A 19487-nucleotide genomic window follows, 5' to 3' on the forward strand; every position below is an offset into this window, starting at 1 on the left:
CTTAGAATGGCAAACAAGCTGATGATCCACCTGAATTAAATTATTTTTTATCTTGCTATTTATTATGATGAAATTTCAAAATATCATTGCGAATTTTAATTCATAATTTATGTAACTTTTTGTTGTTGTCAATAAATGTTTTCTTTCCTCTTCTTTCTTTCTAAATGTGTAAATTTCTCTAATTATATTGTAAATTTGACAGGTGAAATGATATTGATGTTGCCAGGTAAACCATTTTAAGTCGCTAAAGAATAATTAATATGGCAAAATACAGAAACACTTTCATAACGCCATAAACGTTCAAAATTAGCTAAATATGCGCAACGGTGTGTAGAAGTTTTAGAAATCTGAATATACAAATTACTTTTAATGCTGACCGTACAAAATAAACGAGACATGAGCAAACAGTTCGAACAAAATTGTTTGAACACCCGGAAAGTCAGTGTGGTGCGGTCATTTGGCCTGATAACACATTATTTCTTGGTCTCTATGGTACGTGGGGTAACAATATCGTGTCGATATGGATAATGGGAAGAATGGTTGTTCATTTTTGGACAAGGTCCTGAATATTGTAAAGCAGGAAAGAGCTTCTAATACGCCGTTAATTCGATTCAAGCATCCTAAGGATTTGGAGGTAAGTATACATTTTTTGTTGTATTTTTTATTATCTTATTTGTTGATCTTGGTGGTATAGCGGTTGAGTACATTTCTTCATCTTCCAGTGGTCGCTGGTTCGATCTCCGTATAATACAAATGTTTATAATCATGTTTATAGAATTGTTTGTATTAGTATGGGGGATTTTTATGTATGTATATGTATTTACTAAATGTATTTAAGTATTTTTATCGGTTGTTTGGTAATCATAGTATAAGTTCTGCTTAGTTTAAAACTAGACGATGCAGTGTTATATGTCTAGTAGTATTTATTATTATTATAATTTTTTTTCAAAAGTTTTTGATACAGTGATTTAGAGATAAAATGTTATTTTATAATGAAATAGTGTTTAATATAAAATATATATTATTTTATTATATAATATAAATAAAACACTGAACAATTAATTAAATAATTGTCGATTTTCAATTGTACTATATTAACTTTGTTTGTACTGTGTTAGTAGAGTCACCCAGCAAAGTATTACCTATCTAGAAATTTGAGACTAGAAATTTGCAACAAAATAAAAATAAAGCATTTTTAGAATTGATGTTTGTTTGTTATGAGTACATTCATTTTGAGGACTATTTTAGTTAAACTGAATTTTTTTTTTATAATTGACTATAATTTTTATAATAAATTTCTGTGATATTAATAATCGACTTAAAAATCAGGATAAATTAATTTTAGCAGAATTAAATAAAAGTATCTCATAAGTAATTCAAAGTGCCTTGTTTAATACTTTTGCGGCCTATTTTAACTCAACTGCAACTTAATCTTTCAACTGCACTCAATTTTGCCTTATCTCATTTTTGCATTACTTAATGACAGTGGTCATTATAGTTTTACGTGGAATTCTTAAATTTGAACGTCAATGAGTAACCGCTCATTAACGTTAGAATTTTCAGAATTCTTGTCTATAAAACAATGATATTGGCTTGTACTGCAATTAAAAAATAATCTTAACTATTTACAGGCAATTCTAGACTTAGATGTAACGATAGGAGTAGATGACGAGAAATTGGAACAATGCGTTCGTGAGGTACTGAAGTACAGCGTGAAGACGGACAAAAGTATCTTCAGGAACCAGCTGTACGGCGGTACAGATCCATACGGACTATCTGGCGCGTGGATAGCGGAAGCATTTAATACCAGCCAGTAAGAACTAACTGTTTTCAAATTTAATCTACTTAACATATTGTAATAGTTAATCACTTGAAACCATTTTTATATTGTATTTTTTTTTTAATATTTTTATGCCCTTTAATGAATGAATGAATGAATATTTATTTGCAAGAAATATGGTAAATATACAGATAGATAAAATAATATTAAGTCCACATATTTCGCCATAATTATTAGGTATGCAAAATTTTAAATACTTAAATATTAAATTAACAATTCTTATAACAAAACAATATGTCAATTACAATTTCATGTCAATTAATGTACTTCATCTCATTTGATATTACTACGTATTAGTAGGTCTGTGATTAGTGTCAACAACATAACAAGTAATTTACATACATGCATAGTCCTTTGTCGAATAAATCATTAGTAGTTTGTAGATGAACACCTAAAATTCAAGTATTATTCTTAATTTTGTTACGCAACTTAGAATAGCAAACAAGCTGACGGCCCACCAGATAGAATGTGGTAACAGTCGCCTATAGACATGAACAGAACAGTAGCCTATGGACGTAACAGATTCGATTTATTATTATTGAACGGTGATTGGAATTTCTTGACTTTCGCGACCCTCCGGCTATGTATTTAGGTCATATTACATTGTAACTAATTAGCATCCGAAGTACCTACAAACTGGACTTTATTTAGTATTCAGTCTGAGTAGGTGTCCACTCTTAAGTACTAATGGTGGTTATAATGTTTGTAGTAAGTATTTCGATAGATTTATTATCATAGATGTAATTATTTTAATCTATATATTTTTTTTATATCAGTCGATAAAGGTCTATTGCTGTACATAGGTTTTTTTTAATGGATAAAAATGGCATGGTAATCCCGCCTGTGCTATCCTATACACTGGCGGGGCACCAGTGAGAGGTGATAGGTGAGGATGAAAAGGCATGTCAATTAGTCTATCGTGATGAATTCAACGATAAATTAGTCACGATAATTTCCAGGGGGAACCGCGTGGAGGTCGACCTGATAGGGTATATTGATAGCCATGTGCTCTAACTTTCGCAACAATCCCTTCCTTCCGCTGTACATAGGTCATCCCCATAAGGGGAGTTTTATCAGTTGTCACGTTTGACAGACGTTGCAGGTTTTTTTTAAATTATGGCTCCATCGGGGTCCCGATGATTTTGTTTAGTGCGATATATACTGTAATATATTTGGATTGTATATACATAGTAGAAACGAACATTGATAAATAGGTTGGTTCTATTGTGCAAGATATTTTAAAGCTAATGAAGATAAGATAATTTAGTAGCATCCAGTTTGTCTCGTATTGGTGTAATTTATTACAAAACATTGAAGTAAATACAAACCTTCCATAAAAGGGGGAAAGGGATTGTTAGTAATGGAGATTGAGAATCTCCTTACTAGCAATATACCCAGCCAGGTCGACCTCCACGCGGTTCACCTTAGAAACTATCATGTTTAATTCCTGATGAATTTATCATGATCGGCTAACTGGCCTGTTTTCATCGTCATCTATCATCCCTCACTGGTGTCCTGCCAGCGTATCCCGTTAGCGCAGGCGGAGTTACCATTCCCTTTTCATCCAATAAAAAAAACCTTTTATAAAAAAAAAAAAATTGAACGACACAGAAACCTTATCGAAATCCGTGGCGTGGTTTATAAGAAGTAAGCATAGAAACAACTAGATGACAAAATTAATATGGTTTGGGTCCTTATTATTATTGAAACGATAATTGACTTTAGGTGATTAGATTTTTTTTGTTCATTTCCGCTGCGATTAGAATGCGTGCCGCTGTCAACATTTGAGGATCGTGGAACTTTTATTGATAACAAAGTATCTAGTAGTAAATTATTATTATCTGTAAAAGTTCTACGACCTTCTCCACCATATATTCTATTATACCAATTTTCATCGTCCATTAACTGTCCACTGCTGAACATATGCCTCTCCCATAAGGTCAATAGTTGCCACACTTGACAACCGCAGTTTTTTTTTTAATAGGTGATAATGGAATGGTTACCCCGCCTGTGCTATCGGTATACACTAGCGAGGTACTAGTGATAAATGAGGATGAAGTAGGTCAGTTAGCCCATGGTTACGAATTCAACAAGAATTGTTCACAATGGTTTCCAGGGGAAACCACGTGGAGGTCGACCTAATAGGGCATATTGCTAGCAATTGGGCTGTCAAACTCCATTGCTAACAATCCCTTTCCCCCCTGACAACCGTAGTTAGGGTTTTAGTTGTTTAAGTTATATATGTTTAAGAGGGATACTGTTGCCTATCCCTCCACTATTAAGTCTCTTAGTCGCCTCTTACGACACCTACGGTAAAGGAAGGTGTAGCTTATTCTATACCGGGACCATACAGCATGCATTAAGAGTAACAGCACTTGATCCTCAAATGCTGGCAGTCACACGCATACTAATGGTAGCGAAATTAAATCAATAAATATAATTCTAATCAACTAACCAGTGATATGGACTTCCGCAAAATAACATCTAGTTTCAGTAAAATATTTAATAATTGTCGTTCCTAGTTTTTTGTAAAACAAATTCACAGAAGTTAATTTTATTTACTCGGGCAGGTAAAATTTGTATTATTTTTCAAATGTCTATATATCTACACGCCTATAGAATGTAAATTAGCAATATATATCGCATTCGCCTCAAAATATTATAACAAAATAAATTAATTTCTTTTATTTGATTGAAATATTTAGTCTATATATATATATATATATATATATATATATATATATATATATATATATATATATTTCATATTCTAGATACACTTTCGAAGTGGCACCAGCGTTTACCCTTATAGAGTTGAAGATGTTACGTCATATACTCAATTTGGTGGGTATTCCTAATGGAGATGGCATATTTAGCCCTGGAGGCAGTCTGTCAATGCTTTACGGCCTCGTAGCTGCCAGGTACAAAGCATTCCCAGAGGTCAAAATGAAAGGAATGAGAGCTTTACCAGAAGTAGTGGTGTTTACTTCAGAAGATGTAAGTAAATAAAATATTATTATGTATTTTAAAATAATAAATGCAAAAGATTGAATGAATGAATGAATGAGTATACTTTATTTGCATTATACAATATAGGAATTCAACAAGGCAATTTACAAACACAACGATACAAGTGTATAAGTACAGTAAGGTGGTCTTATTGCTGAGAGCAATCTTTTCAAGATTGTAAGGATGGGTGGATGGATGGATGTTTATTACTCTTTGACGCAAAAACTACTGAATGGATTTGAATGAAATTGTACAGCTTATATTAAAATAAATAACATTAAAATAATAAAGTTTATTTGCACGTTACAAAATATAATTATCTATTTAAAATTGTAAGTTTGTTTGCCGGTGCAAATCTTCGAAACTATTAAACCAATTTTTTGAGAATTTTGTAGACAGATAACCCTCTCCTTTACGAAGTAATTTATAATAAGTAGTTAATATTTATTTTAACGAACTATTTACATACTATAGTAAGTATATACTTTAATATACATATATAGGTAAGTATGGTCGGCTCGAACGAATAGTTGATTCGATTATAAGAGTTTGCTAATGTCCAATCATAGTACAAATCAAATTTTGCCATTATATAAAAAAGATGGCCCTGTCTATAGCAGGTATGTATACGAGTAAAAGCATTTACTTAATAATGTATAACAAATATAACTTTCGCAGTTAAGAAAAACTAATTCCAACTAAAAGATCATGGATCAAACTGGAGCGGTCACTTAATAATGTGCTGTACTGCCAGCTGCTGTATGTGCTGTATGTGCTGTAATACCAGAGGGAGACTGTACAAAAGTCGATTGCTTGGGTACCTCTGTCCCATTTGTGTTTCAACCGTGAAGCAGTTGTGTTTGCATAACTGTGTTACGTTTGTTTGCCATCATCGCTCGTAAAATTTACACGTTCATAATTTCGTGTCGTCGTCGTTTACAGAGCCACTACTCAATAAAGAAAGCTGCTCACTGGCTCGGATTTGGCACTGAAAGTGTGAAAGTGGTCAAAACTAATGAAAATGGTCAAATGGTGGTTAAAGACCTTGAAGAAATGATTCTGATGGAGATAAACTCAGGCAGATATCCTTTATTTGTGAATGCTACCGCCGGGACGACTGTACTGGGAGCTATAGACAATCTGGAGATCGTTGCAGACATTTGCAAGAAGTACGCTGTTTGGATGCATGTTGATGTAAATTACAACTTTTTACTATTCTTTACATACTACCGAAAATTTTACTGTTGAGAATATTTGTATTAGATGTCATGTTTTATTTTATATGGCAAACAACCATATAGTTCGTTTGATTGTAAACGATTACAATTTGTACAAAAGTCGATTACTTGGGTACCTCTGTCCCATTCGTGTTTCTACCGTGAAGCAGTTGTGTTTGCATGGCTGTGTTTCGGTTTGAAGGGATATGGCGTGAATTTACAGAGTACAGAGGAAAAACATCTGAGTGCCCAGGAATGGCAACGCATGGAGGGTATCATGGGCGAAACAGTATACTCTGTTATGTCCATAGTACTGCTCATGTCTATAGGCGACGGTTACCACTTTCCATCAGGTGGGTCGTCAGTTTGTTTGCCATTCTAAGTTGTATAAAAAAAAAAGCCTATTGACGCCTGTAACGCTAGGGATGTCACGTGCACGTTGCCGACCTTGAAGAAACCTTAATATACCCTTTTTGAAAAACCCCATACTGTAGTCTCTTAAGAAAACCTCGGCAGGGAACTCATTCCACAGCCTGAGCGTTCGTAGGGGAAAATTTCTTTGAAACCGCACTGTACGTGACTATTTATTTAGTATTTAAATGAGGATTAATTAATCCACTTTATGATTCATCTGTATAACAAATTTCATTCAAACCAGTTCAGATGTTTGATGTATTATAATAATATGATGTTTGTAATAATATATTATTTTTTATTTACAAAATTAATAATAATTTATTTTTTGTGGTTTTATTTGAATAGGCTTGCTGGGGAGGAAGTCTATTGTTGTCACAGAAGCATCGCAGTAAATTGAGAGGCATTGAAAAGTAAGTTTATGCTGGTTTTGTTTGTTTAAATTATCCATCTTCATGGTTTCTTGAAAGGCAGGCACAGGTAGAAAATGACAAAATCTTACATATCTCTCTTACTTTCTTTTCACCCACTTTCACAACACGTCTTATGCATATGCTTTACACGATTCCAAACACTTGACAGACTGGACATTTTTGTTGCACTCGTCAAATTTAATTTAATTTACTGAGAAGTTGTAGAATATTCTTAATAAATAAATAAATATATAGAGAGACATCAGGGTGGTCACAAAGTATTATCAGGTCATTTTCTTTAACATTCTACGTTGCATAATCTAACAGCTTTGTGATGCATGAACATCATTTGCATCTGTTAAGTAATAATTGTCAATATCCATTAAAAAACCCTTTATAAGAGCCTAATCTCTAGTCTCCTCAGAATTACATTAGGAAGTAGATAGATTCTTTTACAATCAAAATATTATTTTTATATAGGGATTTTGATTTTGCAGACAATTTGTAACTAATAATTTGTGCATAGGGAAAGAAAAGCAATGACTGAAGGTATATCAGAGTAAATCAAGGTGTTACCAGCAGTAAAAGAATCATATTAATTGCAATATATTTCCAAACTTTCAGATTCATAACAATAGCAGCAAAATAATAATAATAGTAGTTGTGTTTACATGGCTGTGTTTCGGTTTGAAGGGTGGGATATAGCGTGAATTTACTGGATACAGAGGAATAACACCTGAGTCCTCAGGAATGGCAACGCATGAGGGTTATCATGGGCGAAACAATATACTCTATTATGTCCATGATACTGCTCATGTCTATAGGCGACGGTTACTACTTTCCATCAGGTGCGCCGTCAGCTTGTTTGCCATTCTATGTTGTATAAAAAAATAGCAGGAAAATAGAATTAGTAAGATTTAAGTAAACGAATAATCTAATTTTGATATCATGATGGTTTTTCAGAGCTGATTCAATATCATGGAATCCTCACAAGATGACGGGAGCGCCGCTTCAGTGTTCTGTGTTCTTGGTTCGTGAAAAGGGGTTGTTGCACGAAGCCAATTCTGCTGCAGCACAGTATTTGTTCCAGCAAGATAAATTTTATGATGTCTCGTATGATACAGGCGATAAGAGTGTGCAATGTGGAAGAAAAGTAAGTGGTTTAAATAAAAAAAAAATACTGTTTACGTATTGTGCTGTGTGTGTTTCTTATAAGTGTGATACGTATTTCTTTGACGTGATAAGTATCTGTTATCATTTTCATATTTTCATCTCGCTTATTATTTGGAGTCAACGTAATATGTTTTTCTCTTTCATTCTTTTCTATTCGCATTACCGCATTCACTTCCATTCCCACTCACACTTCCCATCTTTCACACAGTGGATCCATGTCTGTTTACATCTTTGTCTGCCCTTATAGCCATCCATATTTATTATCTTTCTTAAAACATGCTCCTTATCCTTGCGCATGACGTGTCTAGACCAGGATGGATAGTTGCTCCTTCTTGTTGTATAAGATTGATTCTCGATAAATTTGTACCTGAATTGTTTTAGCATTTGTGTTGTTTATACAATTAATAACAAGATAAATACCAAAATTGTTAGTTTGCGTACATTGTTATTAAACGTGAGTCAACGCTGTTTTATATTTCAGATAGACGCCTTCAAATTATGGATGATGTGGAAAGCACGTGGGGATTCGGGTCTTTGTCAACTGACTGACCACGTGATGAAAACAGCAGAGTTTTGTATGGAGACTGTTGCCAGAAGGCCAGGGTTTAGGCTGGTCTCCGAAGTGTTGCAGTGCCCTAACGTTTGTTTCTGGTATATTCCAAGGTTTATGAGGGAGAAGGATGAGAATGAAAATTGGTGGGCTTTAATACATAAGGTAGGTATTAATTTACTTACTACCTATTGAGCATTTAATAATTCCCCGTAGCATTGCATGGCATAGCCATATGATATATATATAATGTATTGCCCTGTGGTCCCGGCGTAGAATAGGTCACCCCTTCTTTTCCATGGCTGTCGCAAGAAGCGACTAAAGGAGTTTAATAGGTCGAGGAATGGGCAGTAGCATTCCTCTTAAAACATTACCAAAGCCTAACTGCAATTGCCAATCCGCCTGCGGTGTGGTAACTATTGGCAAAACTCCTCCCAAAAAAATTATATGTATACACATATATACATATAAAATCCAAACTACTCGCCCAAACAAGTAGCAAATGAATGTATTAATAGAATCATTTCGGTGAGGAACATATAATATAAAGAATAGGCCATGGGATATCTCTAGATATCATGGCCTCGCTAGCGATAACGATTCTATCACTAATAATCGTGTCTATTTTGCAATTATAAAAAAATATGAATGGCTGCTACAGAAATAAAATTATGCCACCGGCTCATATACTCGCTTTGTGTTAAGATTATGTTTATATGATTTATTTTATAATAAAATTTTTCTTTTTTGTTATTTTGTAACTCATAAATTCAGGAATTAATTCCGAGTTTCTGATGTTGGAGTTCCATCGTGACAGTTCTGGTTTTCAAATTTGGTCTGATATTCCATGCCCTAAATTTAATGTTACAGCTTCAGAGGCCTTTGTGAACAACGAAACATAAGATGCGATTACCTGTAAGATGATATATCATGATGTAAATATTACGATGCTTGTTCCAGATCACACCGAAAATCAAAGAATTGCTCACAATGTCGTCTCAGCTGATGGTGGCATACTCGCCGCTTCGAAACCACAAGAATTTCTTTCGGCTAGCCTTCACATTTCACCCAAAACTTGAAGAAGCTCATGTATTAGATATGTTACTGGCCATAGAAGAATGTGGCGAAAAAGTTACTATGGCCATGTTGTAATAGCATTAAGACCGGGTTTACCTCTTCTGTAGTTAGACTTTAAAATATTTGTTTATCTATTTATCACCGCGCCATTTTTCTTAGTGTACGCAGAGGCCTCGTCTATCTCTAAGTAAATTAGGAAAAATTGTATAGGATTTTTTCTACAAAATTAGGATTCCTCGTTGTGTAATTCAGAGACTTTTTTATGAGATTAATCTAATTCTAAATGTGTTCTATCTAACGACCAAAAGTGTTTGTAAAGGAGCATTTCTAAATATTGGTAAAGAAAGAACCTACACTCCCTGCGTAGGTACTTTTTAATATCCATTTCGTAAACAATTTCAAGAATTACAACGCAATTTCTGTCCTCAGAAACCATAACAAAGATATTAAAATGTTAACATATTATTAATATGTACCTAAAAGATACAACAAAGGTCTTGTATGAGTATATAAATACATATTTTTGTTTTGCTATTTTTTTTAAATATAAAAATTGATTTATACGATGATTTTTATATACACTTTATTTTAAAGTACCCTGATGATGTATATCATTGATCGAAATATTAACGACATGCCCATTGATTTTTATTTTATTCTTAGTTAATTTAACTAAATTGATATATATTATAAAGAGGATAGCTTTGATTTGTTTGTAAGGGATAAACCCAAAAAATACTCATAGTAACATGAACTATATTTAATTAAAAAATATTGTTTTTTCTTATATCGCAAAGGTAGTAAACAAGCATACAGCTCGTGTGATGGTATACGATCACTGTGTAGCCTATGGACTCATGCAACACTAGTAGTATTACGTGCGCGTTGCCGACCCTGAAAAAACTTTAATATTCCCTTTTTGAAGAACCATACCATACTGTAATCTCTAGAAAAAGCTGTGGCAGGGAGCTCATGTTCAGCAGTAGACAGTTAATGGCTGATATAATGATAATGATGTATCGACTAGAAACTGGGCTGCAACTATTGGGACTAACGCAATTTTTCTTTTCGAGACGGAGAATAATAAGATTATAATCATGTTATGGTTACATATACGAGAATGCTGTCATGAATCTGTTGAATTTAAAGGGAAAGTGAAAAGAAAGTCATGTTCCTGATTTAAAAATAAATTTGCTTTCAGCTCTATAACATTGTGAATATCGAAATCATAGTAAATGTTGCGTATCCTTAAAATCGGACGGTCTCCACTATCCAGGATAAGTACTTCTCGACGCGAGTGTAAATTCCAGGATGGTTGGGCTCTCCGCAGCGTATTCCCCACGACACCACTCCCACTACGATCCACCGTCCGCTCGGAAGCTGGTGCATAAGAGGGCCTCCGCTGTCACCCTGACATACAATAGTAAATAAATTATACGTTTGCTGCACAATTATATTACTTGCCTTATTCTTAAAGTAGTAAACTCTGTTAAAACTGGGAAATCATATAACGTAGATTTTGTGGCATTTAACCTACAATACTAAGATCCGATGGGGAAGAAAGGTTCTTAAGTAGCGACCCAGTACGGGCGACCACAGTGTAGGACCACTCCACACTAGATTGAGTGACGACCTCAAATGCATTGCAGCGAGTCAATGGATGCGGATGGCTCACAACTGTTTCTATAATAAGGTAGTCTATGGGGGAGGCTTGTGTCTAGCAGTAGACGGATAATAGCTGAAATGATGATGATGACTCAGATCCAAGCTAATTTAGAATCTAAATCGCTTGAAGGGAAATCAAATCTAATACTGAGGTTTGATATATATATATATATATATATATATATATATATATATATATATATATGTTATTTGTTACCTTTATTTTTTGATTGATCGCATCCGTTTAAGCACAGCGCTAATTTGACATTTAACAGACTATTTCATTATAATTAACAGAATAATTTACAATATACTTTAAATACGAGTATAACGAATTTAGTACCTGACAAGCGTCCTTTCCGCCATCATAGCCCCCAGCACATATGCTCTCTTCAAAGACGGAATCTACAAATGCGTCGATACACCTCTGCTGATCCCACACGGGTACTGCTACTTCCATTAGTACATGGCTGTGTGGGCCACCGTAAAACTGCGTTCCCCATCCTAGACATAAGAGAAAGAAGAAGATGTAGAAAAAGTGTAAGAAAACCCAATAGATTAGCGGTTAGGCTTAAAAAATTAGGACAATGAACGAGATAAAGCACTTTTAAGTACGTGAAGGACATTGATTCAACCTTAAGCCCCCCTCTGATTTGAATGTTATGTAATAGGTAGTAAGTAATAAGAATGGTAATCAAATTTACGGTTCACCTAATGGTCGCAGCCACTACATTGTCTGCAGTCTATAATTGCTTATAACCCTTGAGGTATCACTCATGCATTGTCGTCTTTCATAGCATATAGATGTTATCTTTGAAACCGGAGTACGGTGAGGCGGTGAGGTATTGTCAATAATGAGTATTGATGACCCCATTGCTAGTAATATAACCTATCAGGTTGATCTCAACGTGATACCCCCTGGAAACCATAGTCATTAATTGCCTGACCTGCCTTCATTGTCTTCTGTTGTCCCTTAGTACGGACACCACTGCCAGTGTAAATCTATAGCACAGGTAGGGTTACCATTTAATTTTTATCCTATTAAAAATACTGGAAACCAGTATACAAGCAATGAGACGACTTTGTTTAGACTTCCTTTTTTACATATTTTTAGCTTCTGTTGTTTAGTTTTGTGACCGTAAATAACTAATTATAAAGTAATCCTCACCAATAATGACAGCCGTTTTATTCGTCAATTTCAAGCCTACGGGCGGGAGACATATCGGCCATACGTAAGTATTGAACACTGCGGGCCTGTGGAGCGTTAGGATGGCGATATCATGGTGGTAGCTGGGCAGCTCGAAGTCAACGTGTTGGTGGATCTCGGTTACACGGAAGTTGTACGACCGGGAGTCGTTATTCCGATTGAAGTCATACTCGCCGAGGCGTACGCGCAGATCTTCTGCTTTCCATCTGTAGCAATGTATAAAAAATTATAGAAGATTGTTAAAAAATATAAGTTTCCACAATATGAGAAAGTTCTATATACTGCATAACTATAATCTGTTCCGTATTAACAGTAATCATATCATATTTTAAGAATGACAGTTAGTAAATAAATTAACTTATATGTAAAACAAACTATGTGTGAACATGTTAGTTGAACTATTGTTAATAGTATAAAAATACCTTCTAGTACAATGAGCAGCTGTGAGAATATGTCGATCGGTGATGAGTACACCTCCGCAGTACTGCTCGAAGCCTTCTGGGGTGATAGATGCCATCCAGGGCCATTCGCGAGGGTTCGCCGGTTGCGCGCCAAACAAACGGCCGTGAGGTCTTGTACTGAGACCACAACCTATAAAAAATATATAATGTTATGATTTTATGGTAATTTATTGTAAAAGGCAACTAAGGGAACTTGATGATCGAGGGATGGGCAGCAGCGTTCGTCTTAAAACATCACTAAAACCTAACTGCGCTTGTTAACCTGTCTGCCAAGCGTGGCTACTGTTGACGAAAAAATAGATAACGGTTACATACGATATCATTTACAAAATAGTATAAAAATAGAAAAAATATATTCTATTTAGATTATAATAAATAAAATTTTGTGCATTAAATTTTATATCTAACTTGGATTTTCCAACAAATTGACGGTCCACTTGGTGGAAAGTGGGTAATTGTCATCTATTAGTGTGACAGCACTACACACACTATGCAATAAATTTAAATATGCATTTACTATTGTTTCATACATACCCCTGTTTTCGTCTCGCGTTATTCTGTTTAAGAGATCATTGGATTCTTCGAGAGGCGCAGTTGCTGGTAAATCTCCAGCAAGACCTTCTGGTCCCTCTATGTCTGGACAACATACACCTATGTTACTGTAAAAGAAATGTGCTCTAACAATATCGATGTTCTAGTGATGACCACATTGCCTTACGTAAGTGAGGTCGCGGGTTCAATATTTGTTCGCGCCCATTTAGAAAACAAACCTTTTTGAATTGGCTCGTGTTTGAATGTTTTGCCTTGTGATTGCAGATGTTTGTTACTTGGCTCCTCATAATATAGGCTATCTAAGCTAAGGACCAGGCGTTTAATGCGACTGTCTGAATGCTATTACTTTTGGCTTAGGCTTATTTTCAATGGAATTCTTTCTTTAGTTACTCATAACAAAGTACCACAATAAGTATAAGAATCATCAGGCAATAAAAAGGGCTCAGAGATACGGAGGTATGACTTGAAACTTTATGTTTTTTGAGACCGCTTTTTGCCTTTTGTAAAATTCTGTATTCTATTCATCTGATCTGATTTCTAATTATTATTATATATTTTCATATGTAAGATGTAAAAAGTTAAATAAATACATTTGTATAAACAATCTATACTCACGTTTGTTCAATAAGACATAGGTACTGCGTGAACTTGAGTATATTTTGTTTGAAGTCGTCCTGTACGCAATAGTGCAGATGTCTACAATGACCTCCTCTGCCATTTGGCAATACACATTCTTGGTATGCTATATTCGGCTAGAAAATAATATTGCATTATGTATAAACATATCATGATAGACAGAACTTCTTCCTATACCAACTTTCTCACAGGAGAAAGTTCGGGTTCACACGCAGACTATTGTAGCGACATTGCAAGCTTTAGGTAGGTAATAGCGATCAGAAATACTTCGCCTACACAGACAGACAGACAAGTCTTGTACAATGGGACCACAGAGTACATTCATATTTACTGACATTGTCGTTGATATTTTGTCATTTGTCACAAGGTTATCTATATTAAGCGCTCAATTAAATTAATCCTTATTAATGTTATAAATGAGATAGTGAGTTTATTTGTTTGTTATTTCTTAGCACCTTGGCAGCTTAACTAGATTCTGTGAATTTGATATAAACGATGAATAATATAGGCTACCTATTCCGATTTCTCGACAAAATTGCAGGTAGAAGCTAGTAAAAAATTATTAAAATAACTTTTAGTAGTATTATTCGAATAATGATTTCATTTTATTCAATGAGTTTCATACAAAAACTTTTTTCTTAGTTGTCGTAAATTGGTATTTAGGTATAAATCTTGGGTGGTTGTATAAAATTTAATGGCGCCGTTAGGTCGCCATGCAAAGTGCATGCAATCATTGATTGCCTACAGCGAAAACGTAATTCAATTAGAGATTGCCCAACTTATAGTACTATTGAGAATCCGATGTCTAAGTAAACTTTCAGTTAATGTCTTTTTACACAATATAAAAGCTATTAAATCCATAGTAAATAATAGGAACTAATATCCAATATATTATTTCAAAATAAATACTTAAAGAGATAGGTTATATTAACTAACTAAAAACTATTTTTGTATTTTCAATAAATTTCCTGTCGATTTACTATTAATACTTTGATCAGCATAGTATAATTGACTTTTTGTTTGGGAAATCCCACAAGTATTGTGAGGTTGATTCTAGTGATACTGTATATAAATATAGGAACAATAGACAAAAAACTCAATTATGAAAAGATAAGACAGAAAGCGTTTAAAATAATCAAATTATTATTATTATTAGGACGACTCCATTACAAATGCACTCAATCCATTACTTCCAATCGCCTTAAGCCATGAGCCAAGGTTTTATTTATTATTTTTTATTGTATTATTATAAATCCGTCACAGTTTCAACAGAATATAAGTATGATTGTTTTCCATAAAAGTAATATTTGTTATTCCTGCAATAACTTTAAATAAATTACTTATGTAATTCTATTGATATTGTAAAGATACAATTTAATTATTAAATTCTTTATGGCTACTCGTTAAAGACTCAGTCCCTCAAAACTAAAAAAGTAGAGTTGGGTAATATCCGATATCTATATATTGAGTTCTTCTGAACATTGTAGTCTAGTGTTATTTAATTCATTATAATTGTTACTTCATTTTCACGCATTGTATAACTATGTTAAAGTAAATATTGTGAATACCTATAATAGGCATGTGCATTAATATTGTATTACATTTAATGTTTGTTATAATGCAATATGCTGTTGGTGTTCCTTTAAATAAATAAAAAAAACATTGATGACCATCAGTCGTATATCTATATTCATTATGAGCGGCTTCTTCTATCTGATATTATATATTAGATAACCGATATCTAATATATCTTTTATTACGACAATATATGTGTAGATACTGTATTTACAATATATAGATATTGCTAGATATTGTCCACCCTTAAAGAGGATTGAACTTACTATCTTCTTAGCTTTGATGAGGAATACTTATTTAAAGTTGTTTTTAGATATTTTTCGACTCATTACCTGACTTTCATTTAGTTGAACAAACCGCTTTGTCCTTCCGCTGCCGATGTGCATACCACCTTTGGAGATCACATCTTGCCATGCTGGATCAGTGAGCTCTGCTGTAATATGAAAACCATAGGAGTGAAATAACATCTGTTGACTATTGAGGAGTTTCTGCTATCGTCCTTCTGCTACTGGCAAATTTTTACATAGCTAGAGATCAGGTGCAGAAGACATTCTGGATATTAAAGCAGCCTTTATACGAAGTAATAATAATAATCTATCATCATCATGTCAGTGGTTATTTATTTACTGTTGAATATGAGCTTCCCCATAGACTGCCATGAGGAAGGGTCCTGAGCTGCACGCGTGCACTGACTCCTTGCAATGCATTTGGGGTTTTTTTTTTATGGGTGAAAATGGTATGGAAGCCCCGCCTGCGCTAACGGGATACGCTGGCGGAGCACCAGTGAAGGGTGATAGATGAGAATGAAAACAGGCCAGTTAGCCCATCATGACGAATTCATCAGGAATTAACCATGATAGTTTCCAGGGGGAACCGCAAAGAGGTTGACCTGGTTGGGTATATTGCTAGCAATGGGATTCTCAGTCTCCATTACTAACAATCCCTTTCCCCCCAATGTATTTGGGGTTGTTACTCCATCTAGTGAGAGGTTGTCTTACACTGCGTTTTCCTGTACAGGGTCATTGTTCAAGAGTAACCTATGTACTTGCATAAAACTATTTCGAAAGTACCACCTGTAATCTTTTGTCAAATTTTCATTTTTTGGATTTAAATACTTTCTGTGTAGTAATATTGTATCGATAATTAGTCAAGTTATTTAAGCTTTAAGAGTACTAAGCTCAATTTAGCTAAATTTTTATAAAATATTTGACAATTAAAGTATATTCCGTTACTGTCTTCTATTTCACTTTGATAAGGAAAAATAAAAAACACATTGAAATATCACTTTACTTATAGTGGTTATAAAAAAAATATGTGTTTCGGTTTTAAGGCAGTGAATTTACAGGGTATAGAGGAATAAGACCTGAGTTCTCAGGAATGACAACGCGTGGGGTATATTATAGGCGAAACAGTGTACTGTGTTATGTTCATGGTACTGCTCATATCTATAGGCGACGGTTACCACTTTCCACCAGATGGACCATCAGCTTGTTTGCCATTCTAAGTTGTATAAAAAAAATATTGAAATAATTTTTTTATTCTTTAACTACCCAAAAGTTTATATACTTCACACCAATGATAATATGATAAAAACGTATTTTTTTAATTTGGGAGATATATAAGCTATATTAAATCCTATATTATAAATCTGTTATATTTACTTACATCTGTAATCTGTACCCTCAACTCCTAACACAAATATAGTGACTACGACGACAAGCAACATTGTAGGCTCACTGCAAATATAATGTGAAATGATTTGTGTGTGCACTGGGCCTATTTGGGACATGACGGATGTTCCGATAATAATAATCCACAGGATGTTTTGCGTTGATAGCGAAAAAATGTGGCAAAAATATTTGAAACAATAAATTTAATATAGGCAGGATATATTGAGAGGCAGGACATAACTGATTACTTCTCTCGGTGACTAGAGATGGTCTGTACCTTTCGAGCTATTGCAGGTATCACTGACACGTTGCCTGTCCTTATGACAAAGATCTTGAGTCATACGTAGTACCCACCTAATAATCTCTATCCTCAATATTCGTAATTCCTAATATAGAATCGAAAGGTCTGTTCCATCAAATTGTGTAATAAGGTGTGTAGGCACGCAGAACTTTATGTATTGTTCCTAAGCCGTAGATTGTGGTTGATAAACTACGATTGTATACAGTAGAAAATTTATGGTACTTATCTCATATTTCATGATCACTTGCCTTGCCTAACTTGCACTGCCTTCGTCGTGTAACCTGTGTTCAAAACTATCTCGCAACTGTTGACCATAATCATCAAACGAATGTAAATTATAATTATATAGCTTTGGGGCGAAGTGCAAATAATGACAAAATTATGCAAATACCTACCTATATCGGCTCTAAATCTAAACGTTTGTAGGCAGAGACGTGTTCTTTTACAATACTGTAATTACAATCAAAAACTGTTCAGAATAACATTCACAGTATTATCTAATTAGCTTGTTATTCGCTGCTTTGCCACTATGAATTAGGATAAAATATCCTATATATTTATCCAGAATATGGTTTCACTATATACTCGTATTACATTTAATTTAATCAAACATCAAAAGAACATTACACACTTTAACATTTATAATATTATCTAATAAGTTTAATATTATCTTTGTTCATAAGAATTAGAATGAGCGTTCCAAGTGGTTAATACAAGTGATAGTTCATCTGTATACTAAATTTCATTCAAATATGTTCAGCCGTTTAGACATAATTGTATATTAACAAATATTTAAATATCTTCATTAAATTATCAAATTATATTGCTAACTGTACAAGTACAATCTTTCACATTTAACATTATAAATAATATTTATCAGTAGTAGAAGTTGCTAAGACTGTATTTGTCTGCAATTTGATGTTTTGTTTTATAACCGTTGTTGTAATATAAAAAGTGTATTGTTGTAATATAGCTGTTTTCTGCCCACATACATCAGTAAATAAAGTATCCTGTACTTACTTAGGATATAACCTATTCGTGTACCAATTTTCATTTAAATCTGATGAGCCATTTAGACGTGATTCAGCAACAGAGATACAAGCATCCAAACATTTTTACAAGCTTTTACATTTATAATATAAACTACATTCTAGTGTGATTTTTTTTTTATGAATGATAATGTAATAGTAACCTGCGCTAACAGTATATACTGGCGGGGTACCAGTGAGGGATGATAGGTGAGAATGAAAAGGCACATCAATTAGTCTATTGTATTAAATACATATTGTATTCAGGATGATAGTTTTCAGAAGGGACCACGTGGAGGTCGACCTGGCAGGGTATATTGCCAGCCCCCCTCTCCGTAGTGTGACATGTCCAGGAGCTGCTTTTTCTAGCAAATAAGAAGATTCTTTAAAATAGTTTTTTTTTTGCTTGTTCATTCATTCCGTTGAGGGAATAGCCAAAGTTATAAATTTACAGAAGAATGAATATGCCCCAAAGTTTTCATTAATCCGCTATACGGACATACGGAAGAGGCTTGATTGAGTTAGACACATTTCAGATAATCGATAACACGGTCTGACTAATCTCTCAGTTACGTGAACACTTGAGCTGACGATAAGAGAAGGATTTCTGGAATGCTGACGTTGATAATTTCACGTCTCTTCATTTCATCTAGTTAATTAGTTGTTATTTTTCAATGCATAATTGTAATACCTGCCTAA

General features: G+C 34.0%; 2 protein-coding genes across 2 annotated transcripts; one reads left to right on the forward strand and one right to left on the reverse strand.

Moving 5' to 3' along the window:
• Window positions 1–236: 236 nt before the first annotated feature.
• LOC113510247 (glutamate decarboxylase 1-like) lies at window positions 237–10168 on the forward strand. Its single transcript, XM_052898189.1, has 8 exons — window positions 237–634; window positions 1632–1813; window positions 4615–4837; window positions 5792–6043; window positions 6829–6893; window positions 7857–8046; window positions 8548–8781; window positions 9577–10168. Exons 1-8 carry the CDS (start codon window positions 521–523, stop codon window positions 9766–9768), a joined length of 1452 nt encoding a protein of 483 aa, XP_052754149.1. The 5' UTR covers window positions 237–520; the 3' UTR covers window positions 9769–10168.
• A 696-nt stretch (window positions 10169–10864) lies between these two features.
• LOC113510248 (proclotting enzyme-like) lies at window positions 10865–17608 on the reverse strand. The gene is made up of 8 exons (XM_052898191.1): window positions 17455–17608; window positions 16122–16222; window positions 14194–14330; window positions 13561–13685; window positions 12988–13156; window positions 12527–12771; window positions 11702–11862; window positions 10865–11103 (listed from the first exon to the last, which is right to left on the reverse strand). Exons 1-8 carry the CDS (start codon window positions 17576–17578, stop codon window positions 10942–10944), a joined length of 1224 nt encoding a protein of 407 aa, XP_052754151.1. The 5' UTR covers window positions 17579–17608; the 3' UTR covers window positions 10865–10941.
• Between the last annotated feature and the right edge of the window lie 1879 nt (window positions 17609–19487).

The sequence above is a fragment of the Galleria mellonella genome, unplaced genomic scaffold (assembly GCF_026898425.1).
Source record: "Galleria mellonella isolate WM207_F2 unplaced genomic scaffold, CSIRO_AGI_GalMel_v1 utg40, whole genome shotgun sequence".
Taxonomy (NCBI): Eukaryota; Metazoa; Arthropoda; class Insecta; order Lepidoptera; family Pyralidae; genus Galleria; species Galleria mellonella.

What these genes read in the sequence shown, in the direction of transcription:
- LOC113510247 (XM_052898189.1), top strand. Translation starts at nt 521, where the DNA reads ATGGATAATGGGAAGAATGGTTGTTCATTTTTGGACAAGGTCCTGAAT. An exon ending in TGGTGTTTACTTCAGAAGAT is followed by an intron (nt 4,838 to 5,791) that starts GTAAGTAAATAA and finishes CGTCGTTTACAG; the next exon opens with AGCCACTACTCAATAAAGAA. An exon ending in GTGTGCAATGTGGAAGAAAA is followed by an intron (nt 8,047 to 8,547) that starts GTAAGTGGTTTA and finishes TTTATATTTCAG; the next exon opens with ATAGACGCCTTCAAATTATG.
- LOC113510248 (XM_052898191.1), bottom strand. Translation starts at nt 17,578, where the DNA reads ATGTCCCAAATAGGCCCAGTGCACACACAAATCATTTCACATTATATT. An exon ending in CTATGTCTTATTGAACAAAC is followed by an intron (nt 13,686 to 14,193) that starts GTGAGTATAGAT and finishes TTTCTTTTACAG; the next exon opens with TAACATAGGTGTATGTTGTC. An exon ending in AACGCGAGACGAAAACAGGG is followed by an intron (nt 13,157 to 13,560) that starts GTATGTATGAAA and finishes TATTTTTTATAG; the next exon opens with GTTGTGGTCTCAGTACAAGA.